Raw genomic sequence first — 19,299 nt, 5'->3', positions numbered from 1 at the left:
CCAAATTCCCACCGCGCCCTCGCTCCTCCTCACCTTCCTCCCCCGGCCGCGGGATTTGGGAGCATCCTCTCCCTCCGCCTTCCACCTGAGCTCAAAAATTCCCTTTATCCAGGGCTAAGCCGAGACGGGAGCCAGGGAAGCAGCCCGGCCCCTGTTCCCTCCCCGCTGGGCACCGCCTGCTCCCGGCGCATCCCGCTGGGAATTCCGGGGCCAGGGAAAAGCCCTGGCACGGGGCCCAGCGCCGCTCCGGCAGCACGGGAATATCCGTGGGGAAATAAAAAGAAAAATCAGGGAAAGGTGAGCAGCGGAGCCTGAGGATGTCCAGGATTCCACCCGGGAGCCCCCCGGGATCCGTCCGAAATTTTCCAGCCGGGAGAGCACCCCCGGGACAGGAATGCAGCCCCTCTAATCATGCAAAAAAACGTCGCATTTTATGTTAATTTGTGATTAAATTGGGCTGTGTGATGGAAATCCCGAAGCCCTCCGTCCTTAAGGTTTCGCTGTCCTTCACCTGCTGGCGCTGTTCCCAAAAAACTGGCACGGAATTCCGTGGGATTCCACACGTTTAACAGTCCCAGGGCTTGGACCGGGATTTTTAAATTCTGCGTTTTGAGATCTCGAATTTTTAAATCCCCGCTCGAGCCCTGGACTCTCAGTTTCTGTGGGATTTGGGGCTCTCGCAACCCCACCACGGCCTCTCCAACCCTTCTGCCACACTTCCGATCCCTCTTCCCATCCTTCGGAAGCGTCGCTCCCCCCTTGGAGTTCATTTTTTTTTAGGAAGCCTTCCGATTGGTTGAAGCTGATTCCTGGAAAACACCGGAAACGAGCGAGGTGAAATTTGCGTAATTTGGGCGATAAAATGGATATTTGGGAAGAAGGCGAGCGCCGGGATTGAGTTTTCCGAGATGATTTGATGGATACCCCCCAATCCGTGGGATATCCAGGATAGGGGGAAAATCCGGTTTGGAGTTTCTGTGGGAATATTGGAGCGGTGGGAACGTGGAAGCCCAAAGTCTGTCGACATCAAATCTTGGATCCATGAACGTCCGTGACCTCCTCCGCACACAATTCCGTTCTCCAGCTAAAACATTCCCAAAGGATTATACCCATCAAAATACCACTAAAAAAAAAAAAAAAAATTAAAAAAAAAAAATTCCAATTATTTTTCCAGAATTGTCCGATCCCGGTCTCCGGATGGCGCCACGGGATCACCTTCAGCTCCGAGCCCTCCACACCAAATCCCTCCGTGAAACGTCTCCGATCTTCCGCTGCTCCGGTGGCCTCGGCGCTAATTAACGTCCAGGGAAGCTGATCAAGACCAGAGGGAGGTAACGACCCCTCCCAATCCCTCGTCATCCTCATTCCCACTTATTTTTGGGAGAAGCAGGGCCAGAAATGAAATGAAAAATTCACCAGGAGGGTGAATTTTTGCCATTTTCCGGCAGCCGTTTGGGTGGGATGGGATGCTGGAGGCCACGAATCCATAACCAAAGGATTTTATGGGATGTCCATGATGAGGAAACACCAAAATTTGGTGTTTCCTCATCATGGACATCCCATAAAAACCTTTGGATGATCAATCCTTGGATGAAGGTCAAGATGCCCTTGCTGAAGGTCATTCAATCCTTGAACTTGGATGATCAATCCTTGGATGAAGGTCAAGATGCCCTTCCTGAAGGTCAGCTCAGGGGGGACCTTCCCCACCCATCGTTGTCCTCTTGGTTTGGGATGGCCGGGGGGGGTCTCCATTGAGTTCCTCCAGGGTCAATCCCATCAGGAACCCACCAGGAGGAAGCACAAGACCAAAGCACAACCGAGCCGGGCATCCACAACATGGATACCAAATTCCCGGGAGCCAATGGGGGCTGCTCATCCCAATTAGAGCAATCCCCCCGGAAACAGCTTCGTTCCCAAAATCCAAATGTCACCGAAAGCAAGAGGAGATTTTTCCAGATTGGAGAGGGACATTGGAGGCCACGAATCCATAACCAAAAGGATTTATGGGATGTCCATGATGAGGAAACACCAAAAAGAACTTGGATGATCAATCCTTGGATGAAGGTCAAGATGCCCTTGCTGAAGGTCAGCTCAGGGGGGACCTTCCCCACCCATCGTTGTCCTCTTGGTTTGGGATGGCCAGGGCGGGTCTCCAGGGAGTTCCTCCAGGGTCAATCCCATCAGGAACCCAGCAGGAGGAAGCACAAGACCAAAACAACCGAGCCAGGCACGGACGCCAAATTCCCGGGAGCCAATGGGGGCTGCTCATCCCAATTAGAAAAATCCTCCAAAAATAGTTTCGTTCCCAAAATCCAAATGTCACCGAAAACAGGAGGAGATCTTTCCAGATTGGAGAGGGAGGAGGGAATGCCGGGAAAGGAGCACAGAAGAGCCTTTGTGGTTCTGCGGAATCAGCTGGGAGGAACAGAGAGGCCAGCAGTGACATTTCCCAAAATAGCCGATCAACAGGGAATCTGCTCATTCCCGCTGGCTCCGGGAGCGCCACAAAGAGTTCCAAAAATGGTGATTTTTTTTTTTAAATTTTTTTTTTTTAGCTCTTGGCTGTTCTGAGCGGATTTCGCATCCCCCCGGAGAGCGTTCCCTGCTCCGAAGCTTTTCCTCCTCTTGGCGTCCCCAGCCCGATGGGACGCAGGGAATGGCTTCCCGCTTCCAGAGGGCAGGGTTAGGCGGGATTTTGGGAAGGAATTCTTCCCTGAGAGGGGCTGGAATGGAATTCCCAGAAAAGCCGTGGCTGCTCCGTCCTGGGAAGTGTCCAAGGCCAGGTTGGACGAGGCTTGGGGAGAAAGCCCAGTTCCAGGAGGTCCCACCACTGTGGTACCACCAAGAGCAACCATCGACCCTCATCCCTTTTTCTCCCAAAAGATGGGATTTTCATTCCCTAAGGAATCACTGGTGTCAGTTCTGCTCCTCTTCCTCACTTCCAAGGAAATCAGGAATGGTCACACTGACCTCCAAAACTCAGAAATGGTCACATTGACCTCTAAACCTCAGGAATGGTCACATTGACCTCTAAAACTCAGGAATGGTCACATTGACCTCTAAAAATCAGGAATGGTCACATTTATGAACTCGTGGCCGGAACCGCGCTCAAAATCTGGCGTGGTGGTTCCTCACCTCCTTCCTGGGTTTCTCCAAAGCTCCTGCAAGTCTCTTCCTGGAATTTGGGCCCGGATTCACACAACTCTGCCGAATTACAGCCATTCCCTGAATCCACGTGGCACTAGGACAACAAATCCGGATGGAAAAAAAAGGGCTGAACATGGCCAGGGCAGGATTTGGACTCTGAACCATTCGGACGCTGACCCTCCAACCATGGAGGAAGAATCCAAAAACTCCCATGGGAGCCAAGAGGTGAGAACAGCTGGAAAATTACAAATTTTTGGCAAATTACGGCTGTCTCCCAAAACAGAGGTGGCCCCACGACCACGACCACCTCCTAAACCCCGGCAGACGCCAGCCCCACCTCCAAAGCCACCTCAGGTGCCTCCAGGGGAGGTTCTGTGGAGCTCCGAAAGGCGGTGCCGGGATTTTTGGGAGCCGACCCCAATTCCCTCCTCTTTTCCCCCAATTTCTTCACGGTGAGGTGATTTCCCTGTTGACCACAAGAAGATTGAAGAACTCTTCAAGCGTTCCTGGCTGCGGAGGCTCCGGGAGAAACTGAGGAAGGCCAAAGCCGAGGATCCAGTGCCGGGGAAACAGACACCATCCTGCTCTCCTGGGACACCTGCAGGAAGGAGAATTCCAGGATTCTCCCCGCTCGTGGATTGGACGTCCCAACTCTCCACAAAGAGCTGGAACACAGCAGGGCACCCTTCTCCAGCTCCAAAGCCTGGAATGATGGATTTGCTGCGGGTTTGGAGAACTTTGGTGCCATCCTTGCCGCCGGGAGGAGAAAGGGAGAAGAAAGTCCTTAACGTTGAAGGTTTTTGGTCTAAAATCCAGTCTGAGCAGCCTTGATTGGCCAGCCATGGGATGAAGACAGGAATTTGGGATTTCTCCCGCTGACAAGCAGATTTCCCGACGGGAAGATTGATTGATTGATTGATTGATTGATTTTGGATTAGCAAGGAGCTCAACTCCCTCGACGGAACGAGGACATGAAGCAGCTCTGGGGACCCCAGATCCAGAGGGGATGAAGAGGGAAAGGGTTAAGAGCGGGGATTGGGAATGACAGAATTCCACAAAAGCATTCCTAGATGGACGGAGCACGACGCCATCCCCTTAATGGCACCGGTTAATCTTCATTACGCTGGAAAAATCTCCCGTAGGAATTGTTGGCCGGGAGCTCCAAGGAAGCAGGAAAATCCTTCCTTGCTCCCGAGGGCGTCGCTGCAGCTCCTGGGGCGAGCCACCAGGAGGTGGCGGTGATTCCATGGCTGGGGATCCCAGCTGAATCCCATGGGATTCCTCCGTCGGTTTCCGGCTTCTCTCCACGAGCCACCTCCATCCCACACCTTGTCCCAACATCCGGGAGCTCTCCAGCTTCTCCTTTCCAGAGGGGATGGAGGAAGGCGGGAACCTGGCGCTCCCCAGGCCTTCCCACCCACCAGAGAACCACGGATGGGTTGTGCCGCTCAATCCCGTGACCCTCTGCCATTTCCCAGAGGGAAAAACCTCTGGAATTAGTGCCAGACTCGAGGAGAAGAGGGTTGGGAAGGCCAGGGAAGGCTGTTGGCTCCGCAGACCTGATTCTCCAGCTGATCCCGGAATCTCCAGGGGTTTGGAAGCGAGGGAGCTGTGGCAGCTCCAGCGGAAGCGTTTGAGGGCTCATCCCACTCCATGACGGATCTTTGAAGCTCTGGTTTGGTTCCATCCTGCTCCAAATTCTCCATCTCCGTGCTGGGACAACCAGAGACTTCCCAATCCCCATCCAAACTTTCCAGGAGGGAGAACCAGGAGAGCGATGGAGTCGGGGTTTTTATCCTCGTCGGCCGAACGTTCTCCATGAATCCACGGACAACCTGATCCCACCCAGGAGCTGGGCAGGTGCCGTTCCCAGGAAGGGCAGGGAGGAGTGGGAATTGGGAAGCTTGGTTGGGATTGGCAGGGGGAGCCGAGCCAGAATCCGGCGGGATTTGTCAGTGACAACTTGGATTTGGGCTGGCGGCAATGAAAAGCTCCAGTGTCACCGCACTCGCCAGCGGGAGACGCCTCCATCTTCCCAATCCCACAAAAACCCAGGGAGCGGCCCTGGCTGCCCTTCCCCCAGCCAGCCAAGGAGCTAATTAGCAGCTTTGCTTAATTAGCCGCGAGCGGACGTGCTTTGGTTTAACCCCGCGAGCGCCACGGGCTGGCGCCGGAGCTGGTGGCGAATTCCTGGCGCTGGGATTGATTGTGAGCGGGAAAGGGAATCCCGGAACCGTGGGATGGGTTTGGGTGGGAGCTCCGAGATCGCCCAGTCCCACCCAAACCATTCCAAGGGCAGGGACACCTTCCAACATTCCAACATTCCAACATTCCAACATTCCAACATTCCAACATTCCAACATTCCAACATTCCAGGTTTCTCCAAGCCCTGTCCAGCCTGGCCCGGGACACTGGGTTCGGTGAGGATTTGGAGCTCGAGAAGGGTTTTTGGGGTTCAATGAGGATGTTTGGGGTTCAGTGAGGATGTTTGGGGTTCAGTGAGGATTTTTGGGGTTCAATGAGGATTTTTGGGGTTCAGTGAGGATGTTTGGGGTTCAGTGAGGATTTTTGGGGTTCAATGAGGATTTTTAGGGTTCAGTGAGGATGTTTGGGGTTCAGTGAGGATGTTTGGGGTTCAATGAGGATGTTTGGGGTTCAGTGAGGATGTTTGGGGTTCAATGAGGATTTTTGGGGTTCAGTGAGGATTTCTGGGGTTCAGTGAGGATTTTTGGGGTTCAATGAGGATTTTTGGGGTTCAATGAGGGTTTTTGGGGTTCAATGAGGATTTGGAGCTCGAGAAGGATTTTTGGGGTTCAGTGAGGATTTTTGGGGTTCAATGAGGATTTCTGGGGTTCAGTGAGGATGTTTGGGGTTCAATGAGGATGTTTGGGGTTCTATGAGGATTTTTGGGGTTCAGTGAGGATTTTTGGGGTTCAATGAGGATGTTTGGGGTTCAGTGAGGATTTCTGGGGTTCAGTGAGGATTTTTGGGGTTCAATGAGGATTTTTGGGGTTCAATGAGGATGTTTGGGGTTCGGTGAGGATTTGGAGCTCGAGAAGGATTTTTGGGGTTCAGTGAGGATTTTTGGGGTTCAGTGAGGATTTTTGGGGTTCAATGAGGATGCTTGGGGTTCAGTGAGGATTTTTGGGGTTCAGTGAGGATGTTTGGGGTTCAATGAGGATTTTTAGGGTTCAGTGAGGATGTTTGGGGTTCAGTGAGGATCTCCGGGGCCCACCAATGACGTCATGGGGTTCAGTGAGAATTTCGGGCCTTCCATGAGGATTTGGGGTCCAAGATGGACTCAGGGTGTTTCAAGAAGAACTTTTGGGGTTCAGTGAGGACTTTTTGGGTTCCTTGAGGACTTTTGGAGCTCCACAAAGACCTGAAGGGCAACGCACGAAGGGAAGGGATGAGGAGAAGGATTGGAAAATCCTCTGGGAATAAAACACCCGTGACACTCACTGCCCCACCCGTCCCAACCCCGATCCCGGAGGGAAATTCCGGCTACCTGTAATGCAGGAGCTGTCCTTCCGCGCTGTAATCCCGGTAAATGTCGTATTCCTTCTCGAACACTCCCGAAGGCGACGAGCTGGAAAACAGGAATGGCACAGGAGGAGTCACCAATGGGGGCGTCAGTGTCTCCTCTGGGATTCATGGAGGCGAATCCCATCAGGATGGGATCCAACTGTCCCGGATCTGCTCCCGGGGCCTGCTCGAGCTTGGAGTCGCTGATTTTTTTTTTATTTTGAGTTGTTGGCCGGATGGTGACCGAGCCATCCATGGCCGTGGTCTCCAGGTTCATTTCCAACCCTTCAAAGACCAAATTTCCCCTTAAAACATCTGAGCAGGTCCCAAACATCTCCCGGCTCCATCCCGCCCTTTCCGAGCGCCGCTCCCGCTCTTCCACAGCCTTGGACGGCCAGAGCCGATGCGGGAAGAGGAAAATCCCCACAAAACCAAATTTTTGCCACATTTTCATCTAAATCCGAGCGTGCAGAGCTCTCGTTCCCGGAAGATGGAGGTGGTCACGCCACCAACCCACTCCAAGAGAAACAACACTTGGAAAAACACGGGGAAAAAAACCCCGTCTGGAAGTCTGGGATGGAATTTCCAAACTGGTTTTTGGACTTGGTGGGGTTCAGTGAAGAATTGGGAATTCAAAACTTGGGAGTTCAAACTTGGGAGTCCAAGAAGGATTTGGTGGGATTCAAGGACTCAAAGCCGCTCCTGTAGGATCAAACCTACTCTTGATCCGTATTTTTGGCTCCGCACTTTTCCAATGCCAAGACCCTCCAACCATTCCCAAAAAAAAAACAAACCAGGTATTGATCATGGTGTTTCCAATATTATCCATTATCTCACTGCAAATGAGCACAGGAAAATGTTCATTTTTCCCGACGGGAATGTGCTCGGATTTGGTCCCATTTGGAAAACACAGCAAATATTTATCCAGAAAATGCCTGGAGAAATAATTTTATTTTTTATTCCAAAAAAAGCCATCCCTAAAATCCCCCCACGTTCCCTCGTTAAGGCTCTGCCGTTAATAAAATTCAGATCCGACGTTGGTTTCGGGAAGGAAAAAAAAAAAGAGGGAAAAGAAACAAAATCTTCCTAATAGGATAAAGCTCCAAAATTTTAGTGGAGCAAGGAGGCAATAAAATTAAGCTTCTGCCAAAGCCGATTTTAATGGGATTTAGCCCTGGAATTACGGACGGCTGCGTGGAATTGCTTAATCCCTTTTTCCTCGCCAGCGCGTGTGAATGGAATTCCAACAACTCCTCCTCCTCCTCCTCCTCCTCCTGCTCCTCCTCCTCCTCCTCCTCCAGGATTCCCAAGAGAGAAAGGCATCGCCTCTGATGCCCGTGCTGTACCCAAATCCGTGGTGGAATTTACATGGATCCTCACATCCATGGAGGAATCCAGATGGATCCTCAAATCCATGGAGGAATCCAGATGGATCTCCACATCCGTGTCAGAATTTGGATGGATCCCCAAATCCATGGCGGAATCCAGATGGATCTCCAAATCCATGGTGGAATTTTGATGGATCCTCAAATCCGTGGAGGAATCCAGATGGACGCTCAAGTCCATGGAGGAATCCAGATGGATCCCCAAATCCATGGTGGAATTTTGATGGATCCTCAAATCCATGGAGGAATCCAGATGGACGCTCAAGTCCATGGAGGAATCCAGATGGATCCCCAAATCCATGTCAGAATTTAGATGGATCCCCAAATCCATGGTGGAATTTAGATGGATCCCCAAATCCACGGCAGAATCCAGATGGATCCCCAAATCCGTGGAGGAATCCAGATGGACCCTCAAGTCCATGACGGAATCCAGAAGGATCCCCAAATCCGTGTCAGAATTTTGATGGATCCCCAAATCCATGATGGAATCCAGATGGATCCCCAAATCCATGATGGAATCCAGATGGATCCCCAAATCCGTGGAGGAATCCAGATGGACCCTCAAGTCCATGATGGAATCCAGATGGATCCCCAAATCCGTGTCAGAATTAAGATGGATCCCCAAATCCATGATGGAATCCAGGTGGATCCCCAAATCCATGGCAGAATCCAGATGGATTCCCACATCCATGGTGGAATTTAGATGGATCCCCAAATCCATGGCAGAATCCAGATGGATCCCCAGATCCATGATGGAATTCAGAAGGATTCCCAAATCCATGTCAGAATTTAGATGGATGCCCAAATCCATGGTGGAATCCAGATGGATCTCCAAATCCATGGTGGAATTTTGATGGATCCCCAAATCCATGACGGAATCCAGACGGATCCCATCCCTGGAAGTGTCCAAGGCCAGGCTGGAGCAAGCTGGGATAGGGGAAGGCGGATGGGCTTTAAGGTCCCTTCCAACCCAAACCATTCCGTGATTCCAGGAGATTTCTGGAGCTGCTCAAGGTCCTTCCCTGTGGATCTGCTTCCACCCCCATCCAGCACCGCAGCATCCCGGGGGAAAGTCTGGTGGGAATGTCGGTTTTTCCATCTAAAAACTCCACCGGAACCCGGCCATGGCCAAAACAGGATTGTCAAACCCCATGGACACCGGAATTCCCCACACTGGATGGACCAGGAGCTCCTCCAGCCCCCTCCAGGACGGAATTCCCGCTCCTCTGGACCCCAGGTTTCTATTCCAGGTGCCAGCATCACGCTCCCCCATCCCTTATTTTGGCTCATCCCAAAATGGGTGGATTTTTCCTGGGATTTTTTGGAGTTGTCGCTTCCGAGATCTTCCCAATCCATCGGAGCCACGGCTTGGTTTCCATCCATCATTTTTCCCGCTGTTCCGTTTCCCGTCCGCGTTAATTAATCCCCGTCCAAACGAGCTCCAGGACTCCTCCTGTCCCTCCCTGACGAGGTTTGGAGTTGATGGACGAGTGAATCCATCCCAAATATTCCCAACGGCGGGGAGCTGGGCAGGGAATTTCCACGGGGATCCGCGCGGTTGCACGCTCCCAAGGATGCGCTCGCTTTCCCGGGATGAGCCGAGTTTTTGGGAATAATTAAAAGCCCAAATAAAGGTGATTTTCCAAAAAATAAGGTTATTTTCAATAAAAAAGTGATTTTCCAATAATTAAGGTGATTTTCCAATTTAAAAAGTTATTTTCCAATAATTAAGATAATTTCCAATGTAAAAAAGTGATTTTCTGGTGATGAAGATGATTTTTCATTAATTAATAAGTGTGATTTTCCAATGAAAAAGGTGATTTTCCACTAATAAGGAAAATTTCACCCTAATGAGGGTGGTTTTCCAAAAATCAGGGTGATTTTCCAATAAAAAAAAAATTCCAATAATTAAGGTGATTTCCAATTAAAAAAAGTTATTTTGCAGTAATTAAGGTGATTTCCAATGGAAAAAACTGATTTTCCAGTAATGAAGGTGATTTTCCAGTAATAAGGGTGATTTTCCAATGAAAAAGGTGATTTTCCAATAATTAGGGTGATTTACCAATAATAAAGGTGTTTTCCCAATAATTAAGGTGACTTTCCAGTAATCAAGATGATTTTCCATTAATAAGTGTGATTTTCCACTAATTAAGGTCATTTCCCAATAATTAAGGTGATTTCCAATGAAAAAAGTGATTTTCCAGTAATGAAGGTGATTTTCCAATGAAAAATGTGATTTTCCACTAATAAAGGTGATTTTCCAATAATTAGGGTGATTTTCCAATTAAAAAAGTTTTTTCCAATTTTCCAGTAATAAGGGTGATTTTCCAATGAAAAAGGTGATTTTCCTCTAATAAGGGTGATTTTCCAATAATTAAGGTGATTTTCCCAGCAATTAAGGTCATTTTGCAGTAATTAAGATGATTTTTCATTAACGAAGACGATTTTTCATTAATGAGTGTGGTTTTCCAATAATTTAGGAGATTTTCCAGTAATCGTGATGATTTTCCATTATTGTGTGATTTTCCAATGAAAAAGGTGATTTTCCACTAATAAGGGTGATTTTCCACTAATTAAGGTGATTTCCCCAGCAATTAAGGTGATTTTGCAGTAATTAAGATGATTTTTCATTAACGAAGACGATTTTTCATTAACGAGTGTGATTTTCCAATAATTAAGGTGATTTCCCAACAATTAAGGCAATTTCCACTGATAAAAAACAATTTTCCGGTAACGAAGACGACGTTTCGTCAATAAGCGCGATTCTCCAACGAAAAAGGCGATTTTCCACTAATTAAGGTGATTTTCCACTAATTAAGGTGATTTTCCAATAACTAACGCGATTTTTCCCATAATTAAGGAGATTTCCCGCCGACCAACGTGCCCTTCACGCCAATAAAATTAATTTTCCCTAAACCGCGTCTTACCCAAATCCTCCGGCACCGGCAGAAATTTATCCTGGGAATTTTTTTTCTTTTTAAAAAATCAAACAAATCCAGCAGTTTTTGGGGTTTTTTTTCCCCATTTGCCTAGGACAGGGCGGCATTCCCGAGCCAGGAATAGAAACGAAATCCCGGCTCCGAATCCTCGGGGCTTCAATCGCCGCCCCTCGTGCCCTCAATTCCGGCAAAACTTCCAGGGGGGTTTCCTTGGGAATTACGCAACCGGAATTTCGGGGCCCGACGCAAGCGCTCCGGGGGGGGGGGGGGGAATTAGTGGAATATCCGGAATATCCGCCCTAATCCGGGGGGATTCGAGGAAAGGATATTAAAAAAAAAAAGCTTCGGGTCACGATTTCCACCCCCGGCTCGGAGCAAAAAATGCCAAAAATGAGATTTTTCTTTTTTGTTTTGTTTGGTTTTTTTTCCTGGGAAATATTTTGAGGATGGAATGAGGAAGAGGAGCCCGGTCTTGCTCGGGTTGTGCCGGGAATGTGTTTTCCACTGCTCATCCCCAAATATTTCCTCGGATAATTCCATCCCCCGGGGGGGAGTTCTCAATAAACTCAAGGATGGTGGGGAGGGAACGGGGATGAAGGAAGGAGCCTGGAAAGTGGATTTGAGGATCTTGGAAGTCTTTTCCGGCCTTTAATTCCATGGGAAAACTCACCCGGACGGGTGGGATGGGACCGGGCACTGTCAGAGAAGGGGACAGGAAGTTGAAGCCAAAGGAATTTCGGAGTTAGGAAAATCTCCCGCGGGGGAGAAATCAAATCTCTGGGATAAATTTGGGAATTCTGGGAGATCTCATCAAAGGATTTTCCAGCAATGCCCCACCGTCCCCTGGAAGTGTCCCAGGCCAGGTTTAGGAGCAACCCAAAGTTGTGGGAAGGGGCCTCGAAGAGCACGGAATTCCGACCCCTTTGCCGTGGATTGGGATGCCCAGCGTCACTCGGAGATGGAATTCTTGCTGTGAAATGGGCAGGAATAAACCAAAACCAGGGATGAAACACCACCGAAAAATAAAAACCATTGGAAGACTGAATTTGGGATCCTTCCCCGCAATTCGGGAAACTGAGGATCTCCTGGAACCAGGGGAAGAGGCCGAAGCCGGGGAATTTCCAGGCGATTCCTTAAATTTCCCAAAAAATCTCCAGGAGAACTCAGCTGGGACGGATCCGGCTCCTCGTCGCGGGTTCCAGAAGGGTGGAAAGAGGAGATGATTCCGTGTCCTGGAGGACGAGGATCCTCGGATCATCCAGGGATTGTCCAACAGATGGAAAAAACGGGAAAAAGCAAAGCAAACGCTGGAATGGAATTCCCGGAAAAAACTGTGGATGCCCCGTCCTTGGAAACGTCCAAGGCCAGCTTGGGTGGGGCTTGGAGCAAACCTGGGATTTTGGGAAAGTTGTCCCAAGGGTTATGGAACCGGAAAAAAACAGGAATTTGTTGGCACGGGCAGCAAATAAAAGGGAGGGAAAAAAAAAAAAAATCTGAATTGCAAAAATTCCAAGAATTCCAAGCATTCCCATCCAACATTCCCATCCAGAGCTGGATTCATCTCCAGCCAAATCCGGAGGTGCTCTGGTTCCTAAATCCTGAATTTTAAGGGAGGCCCCGGGTGCGGATTCCAATAAAAACTTCCCCACTCATCCCAAATTCCCTTTTCCGACCAGGTGAGCCGAGCTTATCCAGAAATCTTTAAACGAGATTCCCTGGGATGGGACCTGGACCGGGAGATTCCATCAGGAAACCTCCCGAGCTCCTCCATCCCCAGCTGCGGATCTTCCGCAAGAAACCCAACCGGGATCCGGGAACCGCGGGATCTCATGGAATCTCGTGGAATCTCATGGAATGGTTGGGGTTGGAAGGGGCCTCCAAAACCATGGAATTGCGCTCCGAGGGCAGGAGGGAGCCCGTGCTGGATTTCCCGGCCCCCACGCCGTGGATGAAGCACCGGGAAGAGGAGGGTTTGGGTTTCCGGGGGAATGCCGCGGTCTGGGAATGGGATGGGATATGAGGAGGTTCCCACAGCACCGGGGATTGGAAAGACGGAGAAATTCCCGGCCATCCTCTTTGTCCTTAAGGGATGGGAGGGACGGGGCAGGTTTGGGGGTGGATCCGGATCCGGGTGGGAATTTCAACGGGATCAACATTTCCAGGATGAAAAAAATTTCCTTCTTTTTTTTTTTTTTGGTTTTTTTTTCTTCTTTTGTTCCTTATTGGAACAAAAACTTCATCAAATTGTGGGAATTTCATGGAAGTTACACAGAAAAACTTCATCAAATGCCCAGCCCGTGGTTTGGGCTGGAAGGGAAAATCCCGATCCCAGGTTGCTCCAACCTGGCCTTGGACAATTCCAAGGATCCAGGGGCAGCCACAGCTTCTCTGGGAATTCCATCCCAGCCCCTCACCACCCTCCCAGCCAGGAATTCCTTCCCAAAATCCCACCCATCCCTGCCCTCTGGATGCGGGAAGCCATTCCCTGTGTCCTGTCCCTCCATCCCTTTGTCCCTCTCCAGCTCTCCTGGATCCCTTCAGGCTCTGGAAGCGGCTCCGAGGTTTCCCTGGATCCTTTTCCAGGATGAACATTCCCAGCTCTCCCAAGGCTCCTCCTGGCTCCTCACACCGGGAGACCTCACCCAGCTGGGAAAATCCAACGTTTGGATGAAGGGAAGCCCAGAATTCCAAGCCTTAAGCTCCTGCTGGCGGCAGGACCCTGGGAAGGAAACTCCTGAGGATCTTCTCCATGCCTCGGTCTTCCCGCGCCGTTTTCCGGAGCAACTCCAAGTCCTCGGTTTCTCTTCCCTCTCATCCTGGGGGGAAAGGTTGGGAATCCCTGCCAGGACCTGGAAAACCCTTGGGCAGCAGGCGCTGCAGGGATTCGTGTCCCTGATCCCGCCGTTTCCCAAACCCGGGCACCTCCAGGCTCTTCCCGGCGCCTCCTGGAAAAGGAAATGAATGGAGAGGATTCCAAGGAAAACTCGTGGGACGCTCAAATTGGGCGTTTCAAAGATTTGAGGCATCCTTCATTCCACAAATCTGCTTTTTTTGGGATTTTTTGGAGTCGGGAAACGGCTGCTGCCTGGAAAGGGGGTGGATGTTGATCCCAGAGATCTGCAGCGGGCGCATTCCAGGGATTGGTTTTTGAGCGAATTTCCCTTGGATAATCCGGGAAGATTTAAATGCTGTGTTTGATCTCCGATATCCCGGCGCCTTCGGAACCGGGACGTGCAAAAAAAAAAAAAAAAGTGGGAATCCTGAGGAATAACTCGGGCACAACTTCCCGGCAGATGAGATCCGGGTGAAGGCTCCTCGCATCCCAAAATTCCTGCGTTTCCGTCCAAGGAAAACCCTCCAGGCGGTCCAAAATCCACTTCCTTGTCCTTCAAGCTTCCCCTCGGAATTCCTCCTTGGAGAAGCAGCGGCAAGGCCCAGTTTTCCATGGAAAAGGCTTCTTTTTCCCTTGCCTGGCGCCTCCTCCAAGGATTTCAAGCCAGTAACCTCGGACGCTTTCCGACGGTGCGGAAAATCCCGACACGGGAAAATCCGGCCGACGCTCCCGCTCCGAGATTTCACGGCTGTCAAGTCACGCTCCGGAGAAAAGCCCCCAACACTTCAGGACAAGCGTGGAAAACTCCGTGGAAAAGCTGGGAAATCTCTCCGGGAAGGCTCTGCTGGCCACCAGGACGGAGCTGCCGCTGATATCCCGGGGCTGATTCCAGAGCTGGATCCGGATGCTCATTGGAACTTCCACACTGTGGAAGCGTGAGGCAATTCCGGCGGGATCCAGGAACAGCAAATTCCCTGTGGATTCCAAGGGCTGACCCGCACGGGCGGGATGGGACATCCCCATGGATGTGAGGAATGGATTGGGAGAGGCCTCCAGCCAAATCCAGAGGTGCCCTGGTTCCTAAATCCTAAATTTTAAGGGAGGCCCCGGGTGCGGATTCCAATAAAAACTTCCCCACTCATCCCAAATTCCCTTTTCCGACCAGATGAGCCGAGCTTATCCAGAAACCTTTAAATGAGATTTCCTGGGATGGAACCCGGACCGGGAGGTTCCATCAGGAAACCTCCAGAGCTCCTCCCCAGCTGCGGATCCCCCGCGAGAAACCCGACCGGGATCTGGGAATCTTTCATGGAATTTCATGGAATCGTGGAATGGTTGGGGTTGGAAGGGACCTTCAAGACAATGGAATTACGCAGGGACAGCTTCTGCTATCCCAGGTTGCTCCAAGCCCCTTCCAACCTGGCCTTGGACACTTCCCGGGATAGGGAAAATGCAGGAATGGGGAAAATGTGCAGGAATGGGGAAAATGCAGGAATGGGGAAAATGCAGGAATGTTTTTTTTTTTTTCCAGCCATGATATTTGGATCAAGGGTGGGATGCAGCCATGGTTTGGATGGGATGCAGCTGGAAATTCCAGTCAGCGGGAATTTCTGCTCCCTCTAGTGGCGTCTAAATTTAAAAAAAATTATAAAAATTAACGAATTTTTAAAGCTCCAGGACCCAGGATCTGCTCAATCCCAATCCCTGGAATGGCCAAGACCTGGAATTCCTGGAGATTTGAGGACACAGCCTCCCATTGGCCAAACCCAGCCAAGGGTTCCTTTTCCTGAATTCCTTTTCCTGAATTCCTTTTCCCTTCCAGGAGATTTCCAGGGATTAACCATTTTTATTTGAGGATCCTGCCCTCCTCCAAGCTGATCCAGCAGATTTGCATCCCATAACGGGAACAGGGAATGTGTTGGTGCAGGACACCAAGGAATTCGTGACCTGGAGTGTCCGTGATGTGGGAATCGGATCCCATGTGGGAATCCCCCCAGAGAGCTGCTGATCCCAGCTTGGGAATGATCCTTTTCCCAAGAAATTCCTGCATCCCACCTCAGGAATGATCCTTTTCCCGAGAAATTCCTGATCTCACCTCGGGAATGATCCTTTTCCCAAGAAATTCCTGATCCCACCTCGGGAATGATCCTTTTCCCAGGAAATTCCTGCATTCCAGCTTGGGAATGATCCTTTTCCCAGGAAATTCCTGATCCCACCTCGGGAATGATCCTTTTCCCAAGAAATTCCTGCATCCCACCTCGGGAATGATCCTTTTCCCAAGAAATTCCTGATCTCACCTTGGGAATGATCCTTTTCCCAAGAAATTCCTGCATCCCACCTCGGGAATGATCCTTTTGCCGAGAAATTCCTGATCCCATTTTGGGAATGATCCTTTCCCCAGGAAATTCCTGATCTCAATCTCCAGGAATGATCCTTTTCGCAGGAAACTTCTGATCCCATTTTGGGAATGATCCTTTTCCCAGGAAATTCCTGATCCCACCTCGGGAATGATCCTTTTCCCAGGAAATTCCTGCATTCCATTTTGGGAATGATCCTTTCCCCAGGAAATTCCTGGTCCCACCTCCGGAATGATCCTTTCCCCAGGAAATTCCTGATCTCACCTCGGGAATGATCCTTTTGCCAGGAAATTCCTGATCCCACCTTGGGAATGATCCTTTTCCCAGGAAATTCTTGCATTCCACCTTGGGAATGATCCTTTTCCCAGGAAATTCCTGGTCCCACCTCGAGAATGATCCTTTTGCCAGGAAACTCCTGCATTCCACTTTGGGAATGATCCTTTTGCCAGGAAATTCCTGGTCCCACCTTGGGAATGATCCTTTTCCCAGGAAATTCCTGCATTCCATTTTGGGAATGATCCTTTTGCCAGGAAATTCCTGATCCCACCCCTGTTCTTGCAGCAAATCCCAGGGAATTTAAAATCCATCCCCAGGTCCCTGTTAACCCCTCACGCCGCTTTGGGAATGGGATCCTGCTCCATCGACATCTCCTGGGCTCATTTCCCACCAGGAAAAAGGAGGGAATTCTGCCCCTCTGCCCTGCTCAGGGGAGATCCCACCTGGAATTCTGCACCCAGCTCCAGGATCCAACACCAGGAGGACGTGGAGCTGCTGGAGCAATTCCAGAGGAGGCCACGGAGACGTTCCAAGGGCTGGAGAGGGGCTGGGAGAGCTGGGAATGTCCAGCCTGGAAAAGGCTCCAAGGAGACCTTGGAGCCCCTTTCCAGTGCCTGAAGGGATCCAGGAGAGCTGGAGAGGGATTTGGGAAAAGGGATGGAGGGACAGGACACAGGGAATGGCTTCCCACTGCCAGAGGGCAGGGATGGATGGGATTTTTGGGAAGGAATTCCTGGCTGGGAGGGTGGTGAGGGGCTGGGATGGAATTCCCAGAGAATCTGTGGCTGTTCCTGGATCCCTGGAAACGTCCCAGGCCAGGTTGGATGGGGCTTGGAACAACCTGGGACGGTGGAAGGTGTCCCTGCCCATGGAAAAGGCTGAAATTCCATCATCTCCCAGGCCTCTTCCATCCCATCCCATCCCATTCCCTGATTCTGCAATTCCACGACTCCGTGATTCCACATCCGCCTGCAGCGAATGGCCCCAAATCCCGATCTCCATTCCCAAAATCCCCCTGCTCCAGGAGGATCCCCCCTCATTCCCAGGCCCAGAGATTCCATCAGAGCCTCTCCCGGCACCTGGGGAAGGCGGAGCCTCGCGTGTCCCACATGGAAGCACCTGCCAAGCCGGGAATTCCCGCTCCCATCCAGCCACAGTTTCCTGGCAGCAGGAGCTGGGAACGGGAATTCCGCCCTGGATTGGTCTCCTCAACCTGGCCGGGTCCTGAACGTGGCCAAAAGCATCAATTAAGGGAAGACAAACGCATTAATTAACGACCCCGCCTCAGGACTCCCAGAAAAGCCGCTGCTGCTCCAAATCCCTGGAATTGTCCCAAGTGAGGCTGGGATGGTGGGAGGCGGAGGAGGTGGGAAAAGATGGATTTTAAAGCTCCTTTCCAACCCAAACCCTTCCGCGATTCCGAGATTTGCAGCTTTTAATCCACAAGAGATGAAAGGACAGCGGAGGAGCGGCGCGGATGTCTCCAGACGCTGTCCTTGGGAATGGAGCGCCGGCTCCCTTCTCCTTCCCGAGGGAAATCCTCCCTGCCAGGAGCTCCCCAGACCTGTGGGACAGGCTGGGGTCATGGCGTGAATCATCCCAGCTCCTCAGGGAGATCCTATCCAGGGAAATCATTTACAACCATGCCAGGAAGCTCTAAACCTGAATTTCCAATCTTAAAAAAGAATTCCAAGAGGATGAGAAATTATTCCTTTAGGGAAACTTCCTGCCGGGAACACCTAAAACACCCCTAACCTGGGGAAACACCTTTTCCTGATGTTTTTGCCTATTCCTCCTCGTTTTTTGGAGGATCCAACTCAGTGGAGACCCACCAGGCATGAGGAACCAACCACAAACCCAGGTCTTTACCCAAGACCTGTGGGATTTTGCTCTTGGACACCACCAGCACTGGAAATTCCTGAGTTTCTCCTGCCCGGGATCTAAACCCGAACTTCCAATCCAAAAAACAAATTTCAAGAGGATGAGAAATTATTCCTTTAGGGAACCCTCCTGCCGGGAATACCTAAAACACCCCTAAGGTGGGGGAACACCTTTTCCTGATGTTTTTCCTTCTTCCTCCTCGTTTTTTTGAGGATCCAACTCAGTGGAGACCCACCAGGGTCAAGCATGAGCAACCAACCACAAACCCAGGTATTTGCCCAAGACCTGCGGGATTTTGCTCTTGGACACCACCAGCACTGGAAATTCCCGATTTTCTCCCGCCCGGGATCTAAACCCGAACTTCCAATCCAAAAAACAAATTTCAAGAGGATGAGAAATTATTCCTTTAGGGAACCCTCCTGCCGGGAATACCTAAAATACCCCTAAGGTGAGGAAACAGCTTTTTCCTGATGTTTTTCCCTCTTCCTCCTCGTTTTTTGGAGGATCCAAGTCAGTGGAGACCCACCAGGGATGAGGAGCCAACCACAAACCATCTTTACCCAAGACCTGCGGGATTTTGCTCTTGGACACCACCAGCACTGGAAATTCCCGATTTTCTCCCGCCCAGGCTCCAAACCCAAATTTCCAACCCTAAAAACGAATTCCAAGAGGACGACAAATTATTCCTTTAGGGAAACTTCCCGCAGGGAACACCTAAAATACCCCTAAGCTGGGGAAACACCTTTTCCTGATGTTTTTGCCTCTTCCTCCTCGTTTTGTGGAGGATCCAACTCAGTGGAGACCCACCAGGGATGAGGAACCAACCACAAACCATCTTTACCCAAGACCTGCGGGATTTTGCTCCTGGACACCACCAGCACTGGAAATTCCCGATTTTCTCCCGCCCAGGCTCTAAACCCAAATTTCCAATCCTAAAAATGAGTTTCAAGAGGACG

General features: G+C 50.6%; 1 protein-coding gene across 3 annotated transcripts in view; it reads right to left on the bottom strand.

Moving 5' to 3' along the window:
- The window catches only part of ARHGAP39 (Rho GTPase activating protein 39), a 121,054-nt gene that overhangs the window by 31,452 nt on the left and 70,303 nt on the right, over positions 1 to 19,299 (bottom strand). For all 3 annotated transcript variants that reach the window (XM_077189802.1, XM_077189792.1, XM_077189797.1), the window contains exon 3: positions 6,656 to 6,736. In XM_077189802.1, coding sequence (XP_077045917.1) covers positions 6,656 to 6,736 — 81 coding nt within the window. The remainder of the gene's footprint in view (positions 1 to 6,655; positions 6,737 to 19,299) is intronic.

Source organism: Agelaius phoeniceus, chromosome 1 (genome assembly GCF_051311805.1).
Source record: "Agelaius phoeniceus isolate bAgePho1 chromosome 1, bAgePho1.hap1, whole genome shotgun sequence".
Lineage (NCBI taxonomy): Eukaryota > Metazoa > Chordata > Aves > Passeriformes > Icteridae > Agelaius > Agelaius phoeniceus.
Note: the sequence above shows the minus strand (reverse complement) of the source record. Positions and strands in the feature narration are given on the sequence as shown.